Source organism: Quercus lobata, chromosome 2 (genome assembly GCF_001633185.2).
Source record: "Quercus lobata isolate SW786 chromosome 2, ValleyOak3.0 Primary Assembly, whole genome shotgun sequence".
NCBI lineage: Eukaryota > Viridiplantae > Streptophyta > Magnoliopsida > Fagales > Fagaceae > Quercus > Quercus lobata.
Window position 1 is genome coordinate 26,791,849 of NC_044905.1, and position 21,128 is coordinate 26,812,976.

Consider the following 21,128-nt stretch of genomic DNA (forward strand, 5'->3'; position numbering starts at 1 on the left):
TCACCTTAGCCATAGCAAGCATGTATTACAATGCATAGAATATCTTTGGCAAAGTTCATGGGGGCTCCCCTCATTCAACCTATTTTGTAAAACAAACAAAATCTTGTTGACAAAGCTATGCTATCTTATATTAAGATTTAATATGCATTCATCACGATTTTTGTATGCTACTTTCAAAAAGGCATATCCTAGAATTGCTAGCAAAAAAAAAAAAAAAAACGTTAGTGCTAAAAATATACTTTTAGCATCAAATGCGATACCAATATAATTTGGTTATACATATATATCTGCATATATTATTGTTAGTTTGAAAAAGTTGATTTATTGAATACCAATCTACAGCCTAATACTAATATGAAGGTGAATTTTAATCTTTTGCAACATGTTAGTTCATCCCATGAAGGAAGTGTAGCAATTCCTTTGGAGTTTCCCTCAAGAATTATTTGATCTACACATTGGTTCTACAAACCAGAAAAGTGTCCAAAAACAATTTATTTTCTCGTGCGTGGGCTACAGGTAACCCACGAGCTCGGGGGGCTAATGTTGAAGGCTAAAATTTCACAAGAAAGCCCATTCCATGAAAAGTAAAGAAGACCCAATTCAAGCAGCAAGAAGAATCAACATTAAGGCCCAATTTATGTTTAGATTTCCAGTAAAAAGGTCATATTATCTTCCTTTACTGCTTCTTGCTGCTCAATACATATATTCTTGCTTGTAAAGCTAAGTCTTTTGCCCAAGTAAAGCCACTCAGACTTGAGTTCCAAATCCCACAAGTTTTGTGCAAAAGCACCAAGTCTGTGAGAATTGGGGCCAGGATCCTCGTGGCTGAATCATTCTTATGAAATTCATTTACATATATGTATATGTATATATATATATATATATATATATATATCCTAATCTAAGAAACTAACAATTATTTGAAGATATGTGCATTGTATAGTTGTTCTTGTGTAGGACCTATAGAGGTAAAAGGAAAGGACAAAACTCCATTGCATAACAAGCATGGAGAAAGATTGTACAGTGCAGAGAACCAGAGATTCTGGGTTCTTACAGGCCTAATACGCCCCGGGATCCCACGACAGTACGTCCCGGGATCCCACGACAGTACGCCCGGGGTACCAAGTGAAGGAATTCTTTAAAATGTTTATACGATAAAAGATAAGCCTTAAATATTCTATTTCAATCTCTTTCTCATTGTGAATATTATGAACATCTATTTTACTTATTTTGTAAGAGTAAAGGGTCATTTTATGATACTAAAACACTTATAATGGTATTTTATTACTTAGGAGGAATCGCATTTTTGCCTTGAGGAGATTTATGTGACTTGCGCACAAGTTGGTTCGTAATCAGCCCCCATTTAGCTGCGGTGAACCAAGCCCAGTCCACCAAAATACAACTATTTGGCCTAGGATCCTTGGGCCTGTGTGCTAAAGAAAAAAGCACTCTCAGAAAATTATAGGACAAATTATATTTAAAAAAAAAATGACGTGGCAGCTGATGTGGCGTAACGTGAGAGCAGCAGCATTAAACGCTATACTTCAACTTTTAGTAATACTAGCCGCAAACCCACGACGCGTGATAATTATTTTTATGGTGGTTTTATTAAAAAAAAATTTATAATTTAAACTAATCTAATAATGAGTAATGTATTTCGTAATTATATTTTTATTTATTATAGGAACAATCATAAATGTAATATAGGAACAATTCAAAACACCAAAAAAACGTAAACTAAAAAAAAATTAATAGAACTTAACAATGATTAATTGAACCAATATTAGGATATTTTTTTTTTTTGATAATCTATTAAAGTTATTTTCTTTGTAAAAATTATAATTTCGGCCGCCCAAAACATATTATCAAATAAACAATTATTAGCAAAATCTAAGAATTAAATTTCTATACATGCATTGTTATAAAATAATAATAATAAAAATAAAATTGCAAAAGTTAAAATTTGTCATCCGATTATTTTCGTTTGGCTAACCTTTACTTTTCTTTAAATAAATGGCATTATAGAGTACTTCTAATATAACTATTAAGAGTACTTTGTCCACCACAAGGGATTAGAAAATAAACCAAAATTAGTAAAGTCTCATAGTTTAACATCTAAATTGAGCACTATAAAAAATCATGCTATGTAACAGAATAAATACCAAATTATTTAAATCATGCTATGTAATAGATAATATTATATTTTTATATGCTATATTTAATTCTTTAGAACGCAATAGGATAACATTTAACAATCAAAGAGAATTAAAACAAAAACAATTTAAAAAACAAAACTAAATCACAATTTAAAAAACAAAACTAAATCGCATTAACCCAAAATAGAGTTTTAAAGAATATAAAAAATTATCAACCTAAAGTAGAGATGCAAGAAAAATAAAAAAATCCACCAAAAAATTTAGAGAGAGAGAGAGGGAACCGTTTTTTTTTGTGAGGGAAAACTATGCATAGAATAGAAGAGATAGTGACAAATTTATAGTAAGAGGGTATGAATAAGAAGAGACAAAAATAAAGTAAGATGAAGGGAAAGAGGAAGAATGATATTAATGTAGAGAGTAGTGGGGAGATGAAAAAGTAAGGGAGGGAGAAGGATTGAAGAAGTAGTGGAGAGATGAAATGGTAAGGGAGAGAGAAAGGTTGGAGAAGTGTAAATATTAAAAAAATAAATGTTAAAAACAATTATAAGAAAAAAAAACCCTAAAACTTGAAAGGCTTCAACGTTTTTTTTTTTTTTTTTTCCTTTTCTTTAAGCTGAAAAGGCTCACACAAAATCCTAAAACTAAACTGAAAAGGTTTTGGATTGGGCTTGATAGTGGAATTAAATAAATAAGAGGTGGACTGGATTAATTATATAAATTTATTATAGGATGATAGTGGAAGTAAATAAATAAGTAGTGGACTGCATTTATGAGGCTGAAAATTGTAAAAACCATTTTAAAATTATAGGACAAATTATATTTAAAAAAAAAAAATGACATGGCAGCTGATGTGGCGCAACGTAAGAGCAGCAGCATTAAACGCTACACTTCAGCTTTTAGTGGGTTGGGCTTGATAGTGGAATTAAATAAATAAGAGGTGAGCTGGATTAATTATACAAATTTATTATAGGGTGATAGTGGAAGTAAATAAATAAGTAGTGGGTTGCATTTATAGGGTTGAAAATTGTAAAAACCATTCTAAAATTGTAGGACAAATTATATTTTAAAAAAGAAAAGAAAAAAAAGAATGACATGGCAGCTAATGTGGCGCAATGTGAGAGTAGCATCATTAAACGCTACGCTTCAGCTTTTAGTAATACTAGCTACGAACCCGCGCGTTGCGCGTAATAATTATTTTTATGATGGTTTTATTAATTTTTTTTTACAATTTAAACTAATCTAATAATGAGTAATGTATTTCGTAATTATATTTTAATTTATTATAGGAACAATCATAAATGTAATATAGGAACAATCCAAAACACCAAAAAAACGTAAACTAAAAAAAGTTAATAAAACTTGACAATGATTAATTAAACCAATATTGGGATAAAATTTTGTTTTTGATAATTGTTGAGAGCCATTTGTGGAAGCCCAAGCAAACAGAAAAGCCCAATAATGAGGGCTACAAAGAATTGACAAGATAAATAGCAAAAAACCCATTAGGCCCAAGCGGCAGGAATAATGGATCACATGCCCAACAAATAAATAAATGGGTCTTGAAGAGGCAAGCGGGCTCAAAGAAGTCAGGAAAGAAAGAAATAGCATCCCATGGGCAGAGTATGAGGTAGAATAGTGAGAAAGGGCCACTGCAGGCCCAAGGCAATGCAAACTAAGAGAGTAAGGGGTTTATGGCAGGCCCATGAACCCCAAAGATAAGAATAAGGTTATTGGGTCGGGGAAGCCCAATAAAATTAGTAAAAAAGCCCATGGGAGTGTGGAATTAGCAAACGGGCTGAGGAAGTCTAAAGAAAGCAATCGGGCCGTGGATGCCCAAAGGGACATATGAGCCCATGAGTAAAAGCAAAACAGTGCCCATAATAGGCCACTAAGGAAAGGGATAAATGGCTAGCCCAAAGAGAGGTCTAGCAGGATTAAGTTATTACGGCAGGAATAATAGTTCAACGTAGCAGGAAATAAAGAAAATCAAAAGTGGGCCAAAGAAATGTAAGGCCCATCATCATACGAAGCCCAACTCCTGAATGGAGCGGGAAACCAAAGAAAAGCCCACATGAAGGGTCAGGAAACGCAGACGGAGAGTCTCCAGATCACGGCAGACGCATGGGCAGCAGGCAGACTCTTGGACATATCTGAAAGGAAAGCACACACAAGGCCCAGACACCACCAGTCTGTACCCATCCAATATAGGACATGGTGGGGCCATGGGTCAGAGGTAAGAGGTAAAGGGGGTATGGTTTGGTGGTGGGGAGAGGGGAAAAGATCTATTTTGCGGTTCCTGCCCAAGCCCTTTTGGGAGGTACGTCCTGCTGGGATGATAGACCACCCAAAAGAGGCAAGTTTGAGGGGGAACCGTTGGGTGCATGCCTTGAGAGTAGAGAGAGAAAGCATTAATACCGTGGCAGGAAGAAGTGTTACGATATATATAGGAACGAAACAAACCTGCCTCTGTCTGGCAAGGGTGGATGTCGCACAGACCTGGTGGTCGGCAAGTACACCCAGACCAGACAAAGACGGTTAAGGGGCAAAACAGTAAAACATTGGTCACAGCAGACACTATAAAAGGGCCCTTGCCATGCCCTGAAAAGGGGATCGAAAACAGAGCATTTTTTACGTGGTAGAAAGAAAAACAAAGTAAAAGAGAAGAGAAAAAAGATAAGAAAAAAAAACAGAGAAGAAAAGAGAGAAAATTAAGGAAGAAGGAGAGGTAATACAGTAGGCATGCACCGGTAGATCAATTTCCCTCTCTCCCCTTTCAAATCTTACTTTCTTCCAAAAACATAAACAAGGACTCTTTCTTTTTGGGAAATAATCATTCAAGTCCGACTCCCTCAAAGCCATTAATCCCCATGGCAGGATCTCTTTCCAAGGGGATTATTTGCATTGAGAAGAGGCGTTTTCCCTCTTTGGCTTTGTTTCGGCAGATTAGACTTAAAACTTGATTTATGCTCATTCTGGATTAGTTTATATTATTTGCTTTCTCCTTTACTTTTCTTTGTGCAATGACATTATCATAATTGTAATCGTGCTTCATAAGTAGGTATTACATAGCCATTTATTTAAATAGTCAAAGTACTCTGTTTTGGTCATTATTATATCTGCCTGCCGTAATTCGTCTGCAACAGTTCTGCTTGCCGTAAGTTTACTCATGGCAAACAAGGTATAAGTTTGTGCACAAACTGACCCAAGTTGAGTTACAATTGGACCAGCTCCAACTCCCTTATTCAGAAATATTCGGACCCATCACCGCAGGAGGCAGCCCAGCCCATCACCGCAAGAGGCAGCCCAATATACCATACACAAAAAAGGCCCCTACATTAAATTGGCGACTTCTTTGGGGAATTGGGAAGCAAACAGGGGCAAAGGAAAAGAAAACAGAGCCCCTCGCAAACAATGCCACCAAAGTCCAGGACGACACGGAATATGAGTGCCGTACCCTCACAAGCAGAATCTAGGCCAACAACGCCTCACCAAGAGCAACTTAACCAAACAGAAGGTGCCAACAGAACAGGGGCTGATCCTCAGCCTCAGACAAGAGTCCCCACAGACAATGTCAACACCTTTGTTGAAGTATTGCAATCATTGCAGCACTCGCAGCAACAAATGATAGAAGAGATCCGTCAATTGAAGGCGGACAAAAAAAAAGAGAAAGGCAGCCAGCATGATCCGGATCATGTGGCAGACAGAGAAGAGACACTGGCAGGAGGTGTCCCTCGAAACGTAGGACAGCGTTTCATTACCATGGCTGAGGTAGCGGTTCTCTTGGAGCAAGAGAGAGCCAGAACACCAAAGGAGAGGTTTTACGCACGAAGACCTCCCTATCCTCTAAAAGTACTCAGTAAGCCGTACTCCGAGAGGTATGAACCAAGGGCCTTTACCCAGTACGATGGCAGGAAGGGAAGTGCAGTAGAGCACATGAAATTTATTGACACCCTTAGCCCTTATGCAGTAGACGAAGACTTATGTCTACAGGAGTTTTCAAAGTCACTGTGCAACTGGGTATACACCTGGTACATTGGCTTAAAACAAGGATCAATCCCAACCTGGGATGACATGGTGGATGTATTTTACACTAAATACTTTCACGGGGAAGAAACGGTGACGCTTGCAATTTTGCAAGCAACCAAGCAAAGGAATGGAGAGGATCTGATGGAGTACATCAAACGGTTCAGGGACATAGCACTTGATTGCTATGACCACTGTGAAGAAAGGACGTTGGTAGAAATGTGCATGACCAATATGATTCGGGAGTTCAGAGCTGTCCTGGAGAATCTGGAGATTTCCTAGTTCGCACAGCTATTGCAGAAAGTTAGAAAGACGGCTCAGTCCGTGAAACCCAGTTCAGACAAGAGAAACGCACCGCAGGCTATGGCGGTGTCCACTGGAAACCAGAGAAGGAAAACAAAGGGGAGGGAGTATGATACGCCCCCACCCTTACCATGTACTGCTAAGGAGCTGGATGCGTTACTTGACAAATGGATAGTAGACGGGATCTTTAAATCCAACCAGGTTTCTAGAGAGCCTATGGAAGAAGAAAGGAGGGATCCTCGCTTTTGCCACTTGCACAACTATGTACAACATCCCACCACAGAATGCTGGGCGCTCCGCAGGCTGGTGCACCGTAGGATCAAAGAAGGCACATTAGAGCTGACCCAGCAGGAAGTCCAAAGAAACCCACTCCCAAACCACAAAGGAAAGGGTGTAGCAGTAGTGGTGATATGTGCAGACCCGGGAGAAGACGAGGAAGAAAACTTGGCCCCGCCTGCCGCGGCGATTACCACTCTTCAGCAGAGTGCCAAGTTCAAAAATCTATTTGACCAGTTAGGACTCACAGCAAAAGAAAGAAAAATAGCCACGGAGGCTTTGGTAAGCATCGCCTCCGGGGCAGAGGTGGAATGCCTGTCAACAGAAATGCCAGAAGACGGGGCCCTCCTGCAGGAATCAACAGAAATCAAGTTTAGCAGTGAGGATATGGAAGTGGGGCACCCAGACCATAGGAGGCCTCTCTATTTAGCAGCATCTATAAATCAAATCCCCATTAAAAGGGCCCTGGTGGATACGGGTGCTTCCGTAAACCTCATTCCGTTGAGCACCTTGCAAGCGGCAGGAATTTCAAAGAAAAAGATCCAAGGATGCCCGATGGAAGTAACGGGGTTCGGTGGAAGAGGTGAGTACACCGCAGGCCACATTCAGTTATGGTTGAAAGTAGGCCCTATAGCCTCTTTAGCTTGCTTCCACGTGGTCAGAACGGAAGTATCTTATCATGTGCTTTTGGGAAGACCCTGCTTACACAAACATCGACTAGTCCCGTCCACCTACCACCAATGTGTGAAGGGAAGATTGAATGGCAGGATGGTACGCATTGCGGCGAACCCCTCGCCGTTCGAGCAGGCAGAAGCCCACTTGGTGGAAACCATGTTTTATGACCAATGGGCTCCATCTGGAGAAAATTCGGTTGCAAAGCCACGAGGCACCTTTGTGCCTAGGTGGGAGGATGTTCAAGATGACCCAGAACCTGATTTAAGAGAGCTACTGGCGTGAAAGAAGAAAAGGAAAGAAGTGTCTGCCGTAGAGCCAGACGAAATACCTCAGTGCATCAGGGTCCGAGGCCTTGATAGCAAGATTGTCTATAAATTATGAAGGTGTGTGGGGCCCACAGGTGAGATGCAAGTGGGTCCCACTTAAAAAGGGCAACACAAGAGTTTGGCGTGTTGCGTTGCTGAAGGAAGTTTGGGAAAAGAAGAAGAGAAGGGTGAGGCAGTTATGGCAGAAAAGGACATCTAGGTTATGGCAGAGGAAGAATTGGAAGAGGTTGACTTAGGGTCTGACTCGCAAGAACCAAGGCCCATCTCAATTAGTGCAAGCCTGACAGAAAAGGAGAAGTCAGAACTCATACTGTTTCTAAAAGAATTCAAAGACATTTTTTCTTGGGATTACAATGAAATGCCAGGGCTCGATCCCGGGCTTGTTGCGCATACATTGAATGTGGACCCAGAGGCCAAGCCGGTGGCCCAGCCTGCCAGGATATTTCACACAGAAATAGAAAGGTAGATAGTCATAGAAGGACAGATAGTCAAAGAAGTGCAGAAGTTGCTAGCCGTAGGATTCATCAAGCCTATCTAGCATCCTCGCTGGCTATCCAACATAGTACTAGTAAAGAAGAAGAACGGCCAGATAAGATGCTGTGTAGATTTCAGAAATCTTAACAAAGCTTATCCAAAGGACGAATTCCCATTGCCGAACATGGATTTACTGATAGATTCCGCGGCAAGAAGCGCCATGTTCTCATTCATGGATGGTTTCAGCGGGTACAATCAGATCAAGATGACGCCAAAGGATGCAGAAAAAACTGCCTTTAGAATACCCATGGGCAATTTCTACTATACTGTGATACCCTTCGGGTTAAAAAATACGGGTGCAACTTATCAACGAGCAATGACGGTCATATTTCACGACATGATGCACCAGGAGCTAGAAGACTATATGGATGACATAGCGGTTAAGTCAAGGAGGAGAGAAGAACACTTTCGGGTGTTAAAAAGAGTATTTGAAAGATGCAAAACTTTTAAGTTAAGAATGAATCCCCTCAAGTGCACATTTGGAGTATCCTCTGGGAAATTTTTGGGTTTCCTGGTTCACAGCAGAGGCATAGACGTGGATTCGGCCAAAGCCACGGCTATAACAACTATGAGACTTCCTGCCACAGTAAAAGAATTGAAGAGCTTCTTAGGAAAAGTCTCATATATCCGGAGATTCATCCTTGGGTTGGCATCAATCACCTCTGCCTTCACCAAGTTGCTTAAGAAGGGGCAAAGTTTTGAATGGGGGGAAGCGTAGCAGACGGCCTTCAAAAGGCTACAGCAGATAATGATGAACCTCCCCACGGTGTAGGCCGCTATTCATAAAAGACCACTGCTACTCTATCTGGCCACCAACTCGTACGCCATCGGCGCACTAATCGCTCAGGAAGATGGAGGTGGTATCAAGCAGCCAATATACTATATCAGCCGCGCCTTAAAAGATGCAGAAACTCGTTTCCCAAAGGCAGAGAGAGCATGCCTAGCCATTGTATACGCTTCATAGAGGTTGCGTTACTATTTCTTGGCCTATGAAGTGTGGCTGATGACTAAGTCACATGCCATTGAAGCTCTGTTACAACTGCCGATTCTCTTCGGCAGGATATCCCAATGGTTGCTACAGTTATCACAATACGACTTGAGAATGGGGACACCTAGGGCAGTGAAAAGTCAGGCTATAGCAGATTTATTGGCGCAGTTTCCAGGAGAGGAAGAATTCCCACTAGATGATGAAGTTCTAGGGGAAGTAGTTATGGCAAAAGAAGTCAGGGTACAGTGGGTAATGAAATTTGATGGGTCTTCTACTACCCATTCCGAAGGGGTGGGAGTAGTTCTGTATCATGAAGAAGACAAGGCAGTGGCACTGTCATTTAAGTTGGAATTCCCCTGTTCAAACAACACGGCAGAGTATGAGGCCTATCTAACTGGGCTTGCCACGGAGCTCGAAATGGGAGTCAAACATTTGAAGGTACTGGGAAATTCAAACTTGGTCGTCTGCCAGGCCAAAGGAAGTTTTTCCTTAAAGGAGCCCAGCCTAGCCCCGTACAGAGTGATGGCCCAGAGAATGGAAGAGAAATTCTCAACCTTTGAGATAGAACATGCTCCGAGAAATGAAAATCGGTTTGCAGACGCGTTAGCTGCACTGGGTTCGCAAATAATCTTCAAAGGGAATAGCACTAATATAGAAGTCAGCAAGAGGGAAGAATCCATCATTGAGGTGTTGAAGGAAAAGTTCCGGGAGGAACAGGGCAAAGGGGATTGGCGAATCCCCATAAAGGAAACCTTGGTGAAGGGAGACGACGCAGCAGAATTGAAGATATTAAAAGACTATGCCTTGGTAAAAGAAGAGTTGTACCGCAAGATGCCAGGTAAGGTTTTATCCAGATGCGTGGGCTAGGAGGTAGCCTTGAGAAAATTGAAAAAAATACACGACAAGACTTGCGGGTCTTGCGGGGAAGTCAGCCATTACCGCAGACTCCAGAGGGCTGGCTTCTATTGGCCAAGCATGGGTAAAGACGCAGATCAAGTCCAAACCCAGTGTGGGACCTGCCAGCTTATGGCAGACAGGGAGGAGAGTTACGCTGTGTTCATCAGCGAGGATTGGAGAAGCCCTTTCATGCAGTACTTAACAGAAGGCGTCCTGCCACAAAGGCACAGTGAAAGGTACAAGCTTAAGAGGTTGGCAACACGTTACTTCTTGCATAACACGGTCCTTTTCAAAAAAGGATATGATGGAGACCCTTTGAGGTGTTTGGGTCCTGAAGAGGCTAAAGAAATGATAAAAGAAGTACATTCAGGGGAATGTGGTGAACATCAGGGGAAGAAAAAGCTTTACAGATGCCTGCTGTAGATGGACTACTACTGGCCAACCATGAAGAAAGATGTGGTAGAATTTGTAAAAAAGTGTTACAGTTGCTAGGTACAAGCCAACCTGATTCATACCCATCCACAAGGCTTGCACAGCATGGTCACCCCACGGCTCTTCCACACTTAGGGGCTAGATTTGGTAGGGCTAGTCAACCCACCATCATGTGGGTACATATGGATATTGGTAGTTACAGAATATTTTACTAAGTGGGCGGAAGCAGTACCACTCCGCAAGGCCACAAGAGGAGCAGTGGCAAACTTCATCAAAGAAAATATAATTGTGAGGTTTGGGGTGCCCCACAGGATCATCAGTGACAATGGCACACCATTTGTCAACAGTGATGTAAGGAGAATGCTAGAGTTCTACCAAGTCAAGCACCACAGGTCATCACCCTATTACCCTTAAGGGAATGGGTAGGCAGAGGCAACAAACAAAATTCTCATAAAGATCATCAGCAAGATGAGCCAAGAGTATGTGGGAGGATGGGCGATGCACCTGCTAGATGCTCTCTGGGCCTACAGAAAATCACCAAAATCAGCCACAGATGCGAGAAAAAGAAAAAGAGGGAGAAGTCTTCGCGGCAGAAAGGTTTGAGGACCTGGAAGAACTTGATGAAAAGAGGGAAGAAGCCCAGGAACGCAGCCGGAGATATAGGCAGAAGATGACTGAAGCCTACAGCAGGATGACCAAGGAAAGAGTGTTTGCGGAAGGACAACTACTGTTAAAAGTGGCATACTACGTCAGGCGAGGTCTGGCAGGACCATCCAAGTTTTCACCAAAGTAGGAGGGACCCCTTGTAATAAGGGAAGCGCATCAAAGTGGGTATTATCGCCTAACTCAAATGGATGGCAGGGACTTGATGGATCCCATCAATGGAAAATGGCTGAAGTGTTATTTTCCTTAAAGAAGAAAGTTATGTGGTTGCCCCTTTCCTTAGTTTTGTTTATGTTTCCTTTACTTTTTCTTTTATTCCTCCAAGTAACTATGTAGCAGAAGAAATTGTAACGTGCTTTCATGAGTATGCAATGAAAAAGTATGAAATATTAGCATCATGTCATAGCAATAGTAAAGAAAAAGTAGCAAAGTGTAGCATTATTACAAACCCAAATTGTGGCAAACACAAGCCAAGTAACTACGGCAGGAAACATATAAGTGTTCTGTGTGACATAACAAAAACAGAGAAAACAAAGAAAAGGAAAGGAAACGGTGCCATCATCAATGAAGTCTGGAAATGAGACTCTGATCTCCAAAGCGACTAGGACCACTAATGCCGGAAAGAAGACGCTCACGGCGACCCTCCAAATCTGCCACCTCTTTCTTCAAAAGCTCGATATGGGCATCTATGGCATCAACGGCCGGCTGAACTTTCCTCATGAAAAAGGCCCGGGCAACCTCACGTAGATGTTCAAGAACAAACTCCATGGCGAAACCCACACTGATGAGCTCTTGAATCACGGCCCTTCACTGCAGGATCCTCCTGGCAGAAACAGAGTCAATGAAGTTATGCTCGATGTCATTCAGCACACACCCTAGCATTTTCAAAAATGCTCCTTAGCAGAACGACCAAGGCGAAACTCCTGCATAAAATTGCTGTGACGGCTATAGATCATCACTAAGTGTGAGACGCAGTCCTCAGGGACTCAGAAGCCATAAAAGTCTACATAAGGAGGACCGGAAGCCCAGAAGTCTGCCGAACCAAGGTCGTTAACCTCTGGCTAGTCAAAGTGGACAAGGAAGGACGCAGCATCATCCGGGATGGCGGCAGAACTACTACCCGCCTCAAACTGAGAAGGGATAGTAAGGAGTGGACCTATAAAAAAAAAAGGAAATGCAAGGCAAAATGAAAAAAAATGGCACAGGAAGAGAAGACTTGCAGAAAAAGAAGATGAAATAAGAAGAGAAGGAAAATTGCCAAAGTTACCAGGAATGGGGGCTACGGGTGTAGCAGAAACAAGTACTGCGGGCACAGAAGAAACAGGGGTAGTAGGTATGGCTGAAACAGGTACTGAAGGTGCAGCAGGAATAGGTGCTACGGGTGTGGCAAGAGCAGTCATTCCCACGCCTGCTGCAATTTCTGGCCCCTCAGAAGTCTCTGCAAGCGGGGAGATAAGTATGCAAATGAAACGCAAATACAGCAAAAAAAGGAGAAGGGGAAGAGAGATACGTACCCATGAAGTCAGGCTCGAGCGAAGCACTCCCCTCTTCATCAAAATCGGAAATTCTCTTTTTCAACATAGGTGCATCATCAGGATCCTCAAGAATGTCATCGGATCCTTCCGAGGATAAGTCCGGATCAGGGCCACAAGTAGCGGAGCCGGGAATGGAGGAAGGAGTAACAACAAGCGAGGCACCACCCTTTGCAGCCTGGGAGATAGCTGTAAAAGGGTCACTAGTCGAAACCACAAGCGGCAGAACGGGAGAAGTGACCTTAGTTTGAACAGCAGCAGGAGGAATGGCTCCCTTTGAAGGAGTGGGTCTCTCGGCAAGTAAAGGTATAGTCTCACCAACCCCTTCGACATGAATACCCTCTCTAGGTACCGGCTCGACAGAAGGAGTGGGAGTTTTGGCAGGAGTCTTGTGTGCAGCAGTAGAAGGGGCAGGCGTTGCTAATACTACCTCAGCCCCATCAAAAAAGCCTTCCATAGGTACACCCATGGAGGCGGAAATCTCCTCGGCAGTGGGGCGATATATAGATAGAGGCTCAGGCTCCTCCTAAAAAAAAAATTTTTGTTAAGTAAAAAACAAAAGACCCGTGGCAGAGGCGTGCGAAAAAGAAAGAGTAGAGAAGTGAAGAAAAGGGACTCACCTCAGATTCAGGTAGGGGTGTGCGCGGGTCGGATTGGGCGGGTAAAGGCTAATATTTCTATCCAATCCGCTACTAGCGGGTTGGGAAAATTCCAATCCGCCACCAACCCACCAAATTCTAAATCCGGCGGATTGGTTACAAATTTTGGCAGTTTCAACTCAGTTAGGCGGGTTAGGCGGGTTGGCATTAACAATGTTTTTTTTTTTTTTTTTAATTATCACAAACTACAATTTGTTATTGATAATCTCAAAATATAACTAATGCACACAAAAAACTAAAGGTAGATTTCATTGAATAATCTCAATTCCAACACAAACATAGAGTCAATGAAAAAGAGATATATCATCTCTAACAAAAGTAGGCTCTGCCTTACAACTTAGGAAATTTAAAAATAGTAGAATTAAATCAACAAACTCAAAGTCTTAACATTCCCAAAGTCACATCAAGGATTCAAAATAATAACATACCAACATAACAAATAAACTTCAAAATGGTATGGTCTCAAAAGCCATAATGTAATCAAATTAAACCCACTGAAAATAAACTCAATTCTAACAAAAGTTCTTCACAAAATAGACTTCATCAATCAACTTCAAGCTTGGTACCACTCCAAAAGTTAAGTTGAACTCTTCCAAAGCAAGTAGCAACCTAATCAATCATCCACAACATAAGATAAAATTAGGAATGTTACTGTTATCTATATAAGATAATGAAAATTGCACATAATCCTAAGTTGCTTTAAGTACAACAATGCCAAATATAATGATGCAATGGTAAATCCCTATGAGCTACACTGGCAACAAGCATTTGAACACTTGATTTTACTCTGTTATTATATTGTTAATGTTATAATTTATAATGTAATCAATCTAATCAAGTTTAAGCAAATGAAGATAGAGAATGGATGTTACCTGCCTAAGCCAAGTTCCTCAAAATCAACTAAATCAATTCTCCACATCTTTTATATTTAAAGCCGCAAATTTTGAAATAAAAATATTACATATAATAAACATGTTACTGCAATTAATCAAAACGAACTAAATTAAAGTATCCATGAACCAACTTCAACAAATAATTAAAAAAAAATGTTACCTGACTTAATTTCTTCATATTTTTCTATGTCATCCATAGCCTCTCGAAGGTTGATTGGAATTGGTGAAGACCGCAACCAATTTTGTCCACAAATAAGAGCCTCCACCATCTTTGGAGTTAGAGAACTTCGAAATGGATCAAGTACACGTCCACCAGTACTAAAAGCTGACTCAGAGGCCACTGTGGAGACTGGAACAGCCAAGACATCTCGTGCTATTTGAGAGAGAATTTGATACTTGTGGCTATTAAGCTTCCACCATGCCAAAATATCAAATTCGGCATTGCCTAGACCCTCACAATTTTCTGTCAAAAACCTATCCACTTCAGATTTATTCTCCAAACTTTCTGCCTCCTCCAAGTGTTTCTTATATTGAAAGGAAAATGACTTGCTATCATCTTCCTCCTCATCATCAACATCCATCTCTTCAAAAGTTTGACTTACACTAGGTTTTGCAATATTAGCACTAGTATCCTTTTGAAGATAGTGCTCATATAATTTTTTTAATTTTGCCTCCACCATTGCCGTTAGTTCTTCTGCCTTGGATTTCTCATAAACTTGTTTAAAGGAAAACATGATATATCTCAATTTATAACGAGGGTCTAGCACAACAGCAACATACAACAAAAAATTGATATTTTTAATATTCTCCCAATATTTGTCATATTTCTTTCTCATGCTAGCAGCCATATTCTTTAACATATTATCCTCACTTCTACTTAAAGTCAACAATTTAGATTGCACTAACACAAGTTCATGGAAAAATTCATTAGATGTGACATATAAATAGCCTGAAAATCGCAAAGTCACCTTATAAAAAAGTTTTAGAAATTGCACAAAGATTCTAGCCTTTCCCCAATCAAGCACATTAGGAGGCCCAATATTCTTTCTCCCCCTCCCTTTTCCTCTCCCATTATCATCCTCAACCCCAACCTCATTCTCATCATTATCATCATCATTGAAATATGAGTCAAATTGTGAGTCTTCCTCTTGTAGCCGCTCAAAAGCATTTTGGAACTTTACAGCTGCCTCCAACATCATATAGGTCGAATTCCACCTAGTTGGAAGATCTAGGCATACTAGACTTTTACTAGGAATTTCTTCACGCTCTACACAATTCTTAAAAGTTTGAAGCCTAGATGGAGAAGACCTAACATATCTCACTGCATTTCTAATCTTAACAACTGATTCATTTTGATCTTTTAAGCCCTCACACACAATAAGATTAACAATATGTGCACAACACCTCATATGCAAAAACTCATTATCCAAAATGATGGTCTTCCAATCCTTAGTTTTTCTTTTCAGATATTGTATGGCAATATCATTTGAACTTGCATTATCAAGTGTGATTGTAAATATCCTATCTATCCCCTACTCTTGCAAGCACTTCTCAATATGCTTGCCAATTGTGACACCCTTGTGATTAGGAACAATACAAAAATTTAAGATTCTTTTATGCAAGTTCCAATCATTATCAATCCAATGAGCAGTAAGACACATATAGTTAAGATTTTGAATTGATGTCCAAGTGTCAGTGGTTAGGCATACTCGTTGCTTTTGAAATGCTTTTTTCAATTTTTTCTTCTCTTCATAATAAAGATGCATGCAATCACGAGCAACAGTGGTGCGACAAGGGATAGTGAACCTAGGTTCCAAAACCTCAACAAAAAACTTAAAGCCTTCCTTCTCTACATGCCTAAAAGGTAACTCATCAACAATTATCATCTTTGCTAGGGCATTCCTAGCAATTTTTTCACTAAACCCCACTGCTTTAAGAGTAGATTGCCCTTCTTCTTTTTTAAGAAAACAAAGTGTCTTTTGTTTTTTGTCTATGACCTTATAAGGGGTTGTGGGGCATTGATTATAAAGATGATTCCGTAAATTACTAGTCCCATCCCTTTTCCCACGACATCCATAGTCTTTACCACAGTAATTACATGCTGCTCTAGGGTTATTAGGATCACAATCACCCATCATTGAAAAGTGATCCCAAACTTCAGATTTTTTCTTTTTAGGACGCTTAGGAGGAAGTGCATTGGTATTACCTATGGTCGGAGACTCAGTTTTGTCATTGGGTTTTTCATTGTGGGCACTAGATGTTTCACCCTCCATCACCTATTAAAAAAATTAGACAAAGACAAAGAATAAGATGAACCGTACGAATATGTAATATATAACAATATAACATATTAACTTGAATATACAATGAACAATAAATACTTGAATATACAATGAATTGCCTCTACCAGAAATAGAATGGCTTTGCACCTATTAAAAAAATTAGACAAAGACAAAGAATAAGATGAACCGTACGAATATGTAATATATAACAATATAACATATTAACTTGAATATACAATGAACAATAAATACTTGAATATACAATGAATTGCCTCTACCAGAAATAGAATGGCTTTGCATGTAATATATTAACACTTTTTATATTATATAAATTAATCAAATGATGGAAACTGAAATAAGAAAGACACAAAAACTAAACAATACAAGACAAGAAAGCAAATTGGCAATATCAAGTGTGCTGTCAGTGAAGAGTTGAAAGGATATAAAATAGGTTTCTATTATCACTTTTTATATTATATATATTTCAAATGATGGAAACTGAAATAAGAAAGACACAAAAACTAAACAATAAAAGACAAGAAAGCAAATAAGCAATTACCTTTGTGCTACCGATGAAGAGTTGAAAGGATATAAAATAAGTTTCAAAAAAGTTAAAGAAGAAAAAGGGCAAAACAGTGGCTGAACTGAAGGTGTAGGCAGTGAGAAGAAAAAGTAAGACTTAGAGCATATAAATACCAATAGTATAAATATAATGTATATACGGCTGAAGTAAATGGGGTGGGTGGTAGGTAAGAGTGTTTAGGGTTTCAATATTGACTTTTTAGATTTTGTTTAAGGAATTTTTTGAAGGCTGGTTCTGTTTAGGGAATTGATGATTAATTAGCTATAAAAATTTATTAGGTGAATTGATTAATTTTAAATACTTAACAATTTCAACTAATATATTTTTTTTATCTATGTAAAATTATTAATTAAGCGGGCGGGTTGGGTTGTAGCGGGTTGGCAATTTTTCAATCCATAACCCAATCCAATCCGCAATTTTTGGGGTCTAACCCGCCCAACCCAAACCGCCTAACTTAATGACCCGCACATGGCGAGTGGGTCGGTTGCGGGTCGGACGGGTCGGTGGGTTAAGCGGATATTTTGCACACCCCTAGATTCAGGCTCATCAAGCAAAATGGGGCAGGTAACGGATGAATGTTCCTTATGCTTGGACTAAAAGAAAAGAAGCAGAGGAAATTAGCGAGTTAGCCGCAAGAAAGTTAAGAAGTTTTGCTAAAGAAGAAAAAGGGGAGAAGTAACTTACCCTCCGTTCAGCGGCAGATACGGATGAGGAGTAGTTTTTCTTTTGCTACCACGAGTTCTGCTAGCCAAAAGAGCACCTGCAGGAGGCAATAGTATGGCAGGCTTGGTTTTGCTGGCAGACTTGGGTTTGGCAGGTGCTTTCTTGATTGGTGCAGAGATGTTTATTACTCTAACTCTTTTCTCCCAACCAGGGGGATAGTCACCAGCATGCCAGAACCATCCTTTCTTTTCTGCATCCCATTCAAAGATGGCTGACCGACTTTATTTTCTAGCATATGCCAAAACAGATTTAGAAGGAAGCAGCAGGCGAGGGTTAATTGAGACAACCATACCTAGCCCTTTAGGAGGAATATGGGAGAAGCCACGGCTGCCCGCTAACTCAGTCACAAATGTATCCATCACTGTGTGCCAGTAACCGTGCATGGGAAAAGTACAGACACCCTCCCTTAGTGAACCGGGAACTGTAATGGCATTGAAACGCTTCTTCCAAAATTCAAAGGCAGTGTGTCGCAGGAAAGGACGGGCTGACGTAGGAGATTCCATAAGGAAAGAAATATCATCAGGGATGTCTTGATCCAACCCAAACTGCCTTCTCACCCGGTTGGCAGGATAGTGAACAAACATAATGCTTTCCTCGGCTAGGTAAGGCAGCCATCCGGCATTGGTAGCAGCAAGATAGGTAATCCCAGTTTCATCAAAGCTAACCAATGGGGTAGTGGTCCCAATGGTGTCAACAAACGAACCTATGGCAGAATCCGCACAAGTATAATCTGTGCCCAAATTTCTATAGGCTCTCCAAGAGAAACCCACGTCCTCATCAAAAGATTCAACCACAGAATAGCCAATCGGCTTCAAACCAGACCAACGAAAAGCAAGCGAAAAATCGGATTCAAACCTGCCACAAAAGTCGGTAATCACCCTCGGACATGTCTGGTACTTCTCTCTGGCAAACCGAACGGGTCTACATTTTGTCAAGTACTGAGCACAACGCTCAAACAACAGCTGTTGAAGTATGGTATAGTGAACGGAAGAGGTAACAATGTGGCAGGACCCAGCCTGACTCTCATCACTACGGAGAATATCCAATTGAACATACAAGTGCCCCAGGAACATAGGAGCCAGGGGCAGGCTCACCCCAGCAGATATTTTGATAGCCAAACGAAAGTACAAAAACTTTATGGCATAGTGGGGGTGGGACCCAAAAACAAACTTGCAAAGCCAAAATGCAATAAAAGCCGCATGGCGGGCAGCAACAGAAAACTTAGAGCAAGAACTCACCCAGTAGGACAACTTGGCGTTTCCGGCGATCCTTTTCCTCAGTTCATCCTCAATGGCCTCTTCCTCTAGAGAAAGCTCTAGGGCGGCAGGATCAGCATCGCTAAGAATGGGCAAGAGTAACCGGTTAGCCACATCCTCGAGGGTCACGGTGAGTTCGCCGCACGAAAAAAAGAAGGTGTGGGTGGTAGTACACCATCGCCGGACCAAATGACGGAGGTTATAGAGGTCTCGGAAATTTGACAAGTAGCGAGACGAGACTATAGCCTTCAAGACGCCGGCTCGTTGCAACAAACCCATAAAACCCGTGTCGTAAAGCTCACTGTCAACCCATTCCTTCCAACCTGAGGCTGTGTCAGACCCAAATTCAAAATGAAGGGGTACAGGAAGCAAGATACCTTGGCGAATGGACAGATTGGGGATTGAAGATGCTAAAGGAGCCCAAGAAACGTCGGGGTTTCGCCGGACAAGGGCAATCAATACACGACCCGGCGGCGGCGGTACATAGTCACCAGGGATTTTTGGGAAGTAAGGATTGACTTCATACCACAAGTCGATTAAAGGAGCGCACTCACTATTAGGGTCGCGTTGCGTCTCTTCCTCAGTGGATCGCTCCAAATCGGAACGTTCCATCTCCTCACCCACATCAGGAACGGCGGGAGAATCGAAAGCAATCGCCTTCCCCTTACGGCGGGAAAAGCCTTGGCTTTTCACCGATGACATGGTGAGGAGGCTTAGTCAGAGAAAACGGGTATGAGTGCTTGAAAAGAAAAAGGAGAGTAAGAGACAGAGGTTGTGCATTCTGGGAAAGGAAAGAGTTTGTGCTTAAAGTGCAGAAGGATTCTTCCTTAAATACCCAGGTCATTAATAACAGCACGAAAGAAGGTGACGGGTCAGCCATCAGAATGGGATGAAATTAATGAAGCGGCAGCTCTGTTTCGAAAATAATTGCCAAACTGGGAAATTCGAAGAGACAACCCTGTTCGCGGCAGGAAGGAAAATATATATATATATGTATAAGAAGGGGTCCACAGCTTAAAAAAGACCCACGAAAAAGAGAAAAAGAAAAAAGATGAGAGAAGGGCAGAAACGCTTTTTCATTCACATATGAATCGCAGGAACGTTTCATATGTTTAGCAGGCTAAATGTTGAGGGCCATTTGTGGAAGCCCAAGCAGACAGAAAAGCCTAATAATGAGGGCTACAAAGAATTGACAAGATAAATAGCAAAAAACCCATTAGGCCCAAGCGACAGGAATAATGGATCACAGGTCCAACAAATAAATAAATGGGTCTTGAAGAGACAAGCGGGCTCAAAGAAGCTAGGAAAGAAAGGAATAGCATCCCATGGGCAGAGTATGAGGTAGAAAAGTGAGAAAGGGCCACCGCAAGCCCAAGGCAATGCAAACTAAGAGAGTAAGGAGTTTATGGCAGACCCATGAATCCCAAAGATAAGAATAAGGTTATTGGGCCAGGGAAGCCCAATGAAGTTAGTAAAAAAGCCCATGGGAGTGTGGAATTAGCAAACGGGCCGAGGAAGCCCAAAGAAAGCAATCAGGCCATGGATGCCTAAAGGAAAGCCCAAAGGGACATAGGAGCCCATGAGTAAAAGCAAAACAGTGCCCATAACAGGCCACTGAGGAAAGGAATAAATGGCTGGCCCAAAGAGAGGTCTAGCAGGATTAAATTATTACGGCAGGAATAACAGTTCAACGTAGCAGGCAATAAAGAAAATCAAAAGTGGGCCAAAGAAATGTAAGGCCCATCATCATACGAAGCCCAGCTCCTGAATGAAGCGGGAAACCAAAGAAAAGCCCACATGAAGGGTCAGGAAACGCAGATGGAGAGTCTCCAGATCACGGCAGACGCATGAGCAGCAGGCAGACTCTTAGACATATCTGAAAGGAAAGTACGCGCAAGGCCCAGACACCACCAGCCTGTACCCAGCC

At 41.2% G+C, this 21,128-nt stretch overlaps 4 protein-coding genes across 4 annotated transcripts; 2 read left to right on the top strand and 2 right to left on the bottom strand.

Moving 5' to 3' along the window:
• Positions 1 to 6,542: 6,542 nt before the first annotated feature.
• Positions 6,543 to 7,715, top strand: LOC115962123. Its single transcript, XM_031081011.1, has one exon. The coding sequence runs from the start codon at positions 6,543 to 6,545 to the stop codon at positions 7,713 to 7,715; it is 1,173 nt and encodes a 390-aa protein (XP_030936871.1).
• A 1,680-nt stretch (positions 7,716 to 9,395) lies between these two features.
• On the top strand, positions 9,396 to 10,148 carry LOC115962132. The gene has a single exon (XM_031081022.1). The coding sequence runs from the start codon at positions 9,396 to 9,398 to the stop codon at positions 10,146 to 10,148; it is 753 nt and encodes a 250-aa protein (XP_030936882.1).
• A 2,186-nt stretch (positions 10,149 to 12,334) lies between these two features.
• On the bottom strand, positions 12,335 to 13,274 carry LOC115962143 (endochitinase A1-like). Its single transcript, XM_031081032.1, has 3 exons — positions 12,788 to 13,274; positions 12,541 to 12,711; positions 12,335 to 12,429 (listed from the first exon to the last, which is right to left on the bottom strand). Exons 1-3 carry the CDS (start codon positions 13,272 to 13,274, stop codon positions 12,335 to 12,337), a joined length of 753 nt encoding a protein of 250 aa, XP_030936892.1.
• Positions 13,275 to 13,976: 702 nt separating this feature from the next.
• LOC115962153 (zinc finger BED domain-containing protein RICESLEEPER 2-like) lies at positions 13,977 to 15,766 on the bottom strand. Its single transcript, XM_031081043.1, has 3 exons — positions 14,518 to 15,766; positions 14,337 to 14,364; positions 13,977 to 14,073 (listed from the first exon to the last, which is right to left on the bottom strand). The coding sequence occupies exons 1-3, from the start codon at positions 15,764 to 15,766 to the stop codon at positions 13,977 to 13,979; spliced, it is 1,374 nt and encodes a 457-aa protein (XP_030936903.1).
• Between the last annotated feature and the right edge of the window lie 5,362 nt (positions 15,767 to 21,128).

Excerpts from the sequence above, each read along its gene's own strand:
- LOC115962153 (XM_031081043.1), bottom strand. The coding sequence starts at position 15,766 with ATGAGGTGTTGTGCACATATTGTTAATCTTATTGTGTGTGAGGGCTTA. Across the intron at positions 14,365-14,517 it reads ATATGAAGAAATTAAGTCAG|TTGATTTTGAGGAACTTGGC; the intron begins GTAACATTTTTT and ends GAATTGATTTAG. Across the intron at positions 14,074-14,336 it reads GAGGAACTTGGCTTAGGCAG|GTTGCTACTTGCTTTGGAAG; the intron begins GTAACATCCATT and ends ATGATTGATTAG.
- LOC115962123 (XM_031081011.1), top strand. The coding sequence starts at position 6,543 with ATGGCGGTGTCCACTGGAAACCAGAGAAGGAAAACAAAGGGGAGGGAG.
- LOC115962143 (XM_031081032.1), bottom strand. The coding sequence starts at position 13,274 with ATGGGTGTACCTATGGAAGGCTTTTTTGATGGGGCTGAGGTAGTATTA. Across the intron at positions 12,712-12,787 it reads GCTCGAGCCTGACTTCATGG|AGACTTCTGAGGGGCCAGAA; the intron begins GTACGTATCTCT and ends CCCCGCTTGCAG. Across the intron at positions 12,430-12,540 it reads ACCCGTAGCCCCCATTCCTG|GTCCACTCCTTACTATCCCT; the intron begins GTAACTTTGGCA and ends TTTTTTTTATAG.
- LOC115962132 (XM_031081022.1), top strand. The coding sequence starts at position 9,396 with ATGGGGACACCTAGGGCAGTGAAAAGTCAGGCTATAGCAGATTTATTG.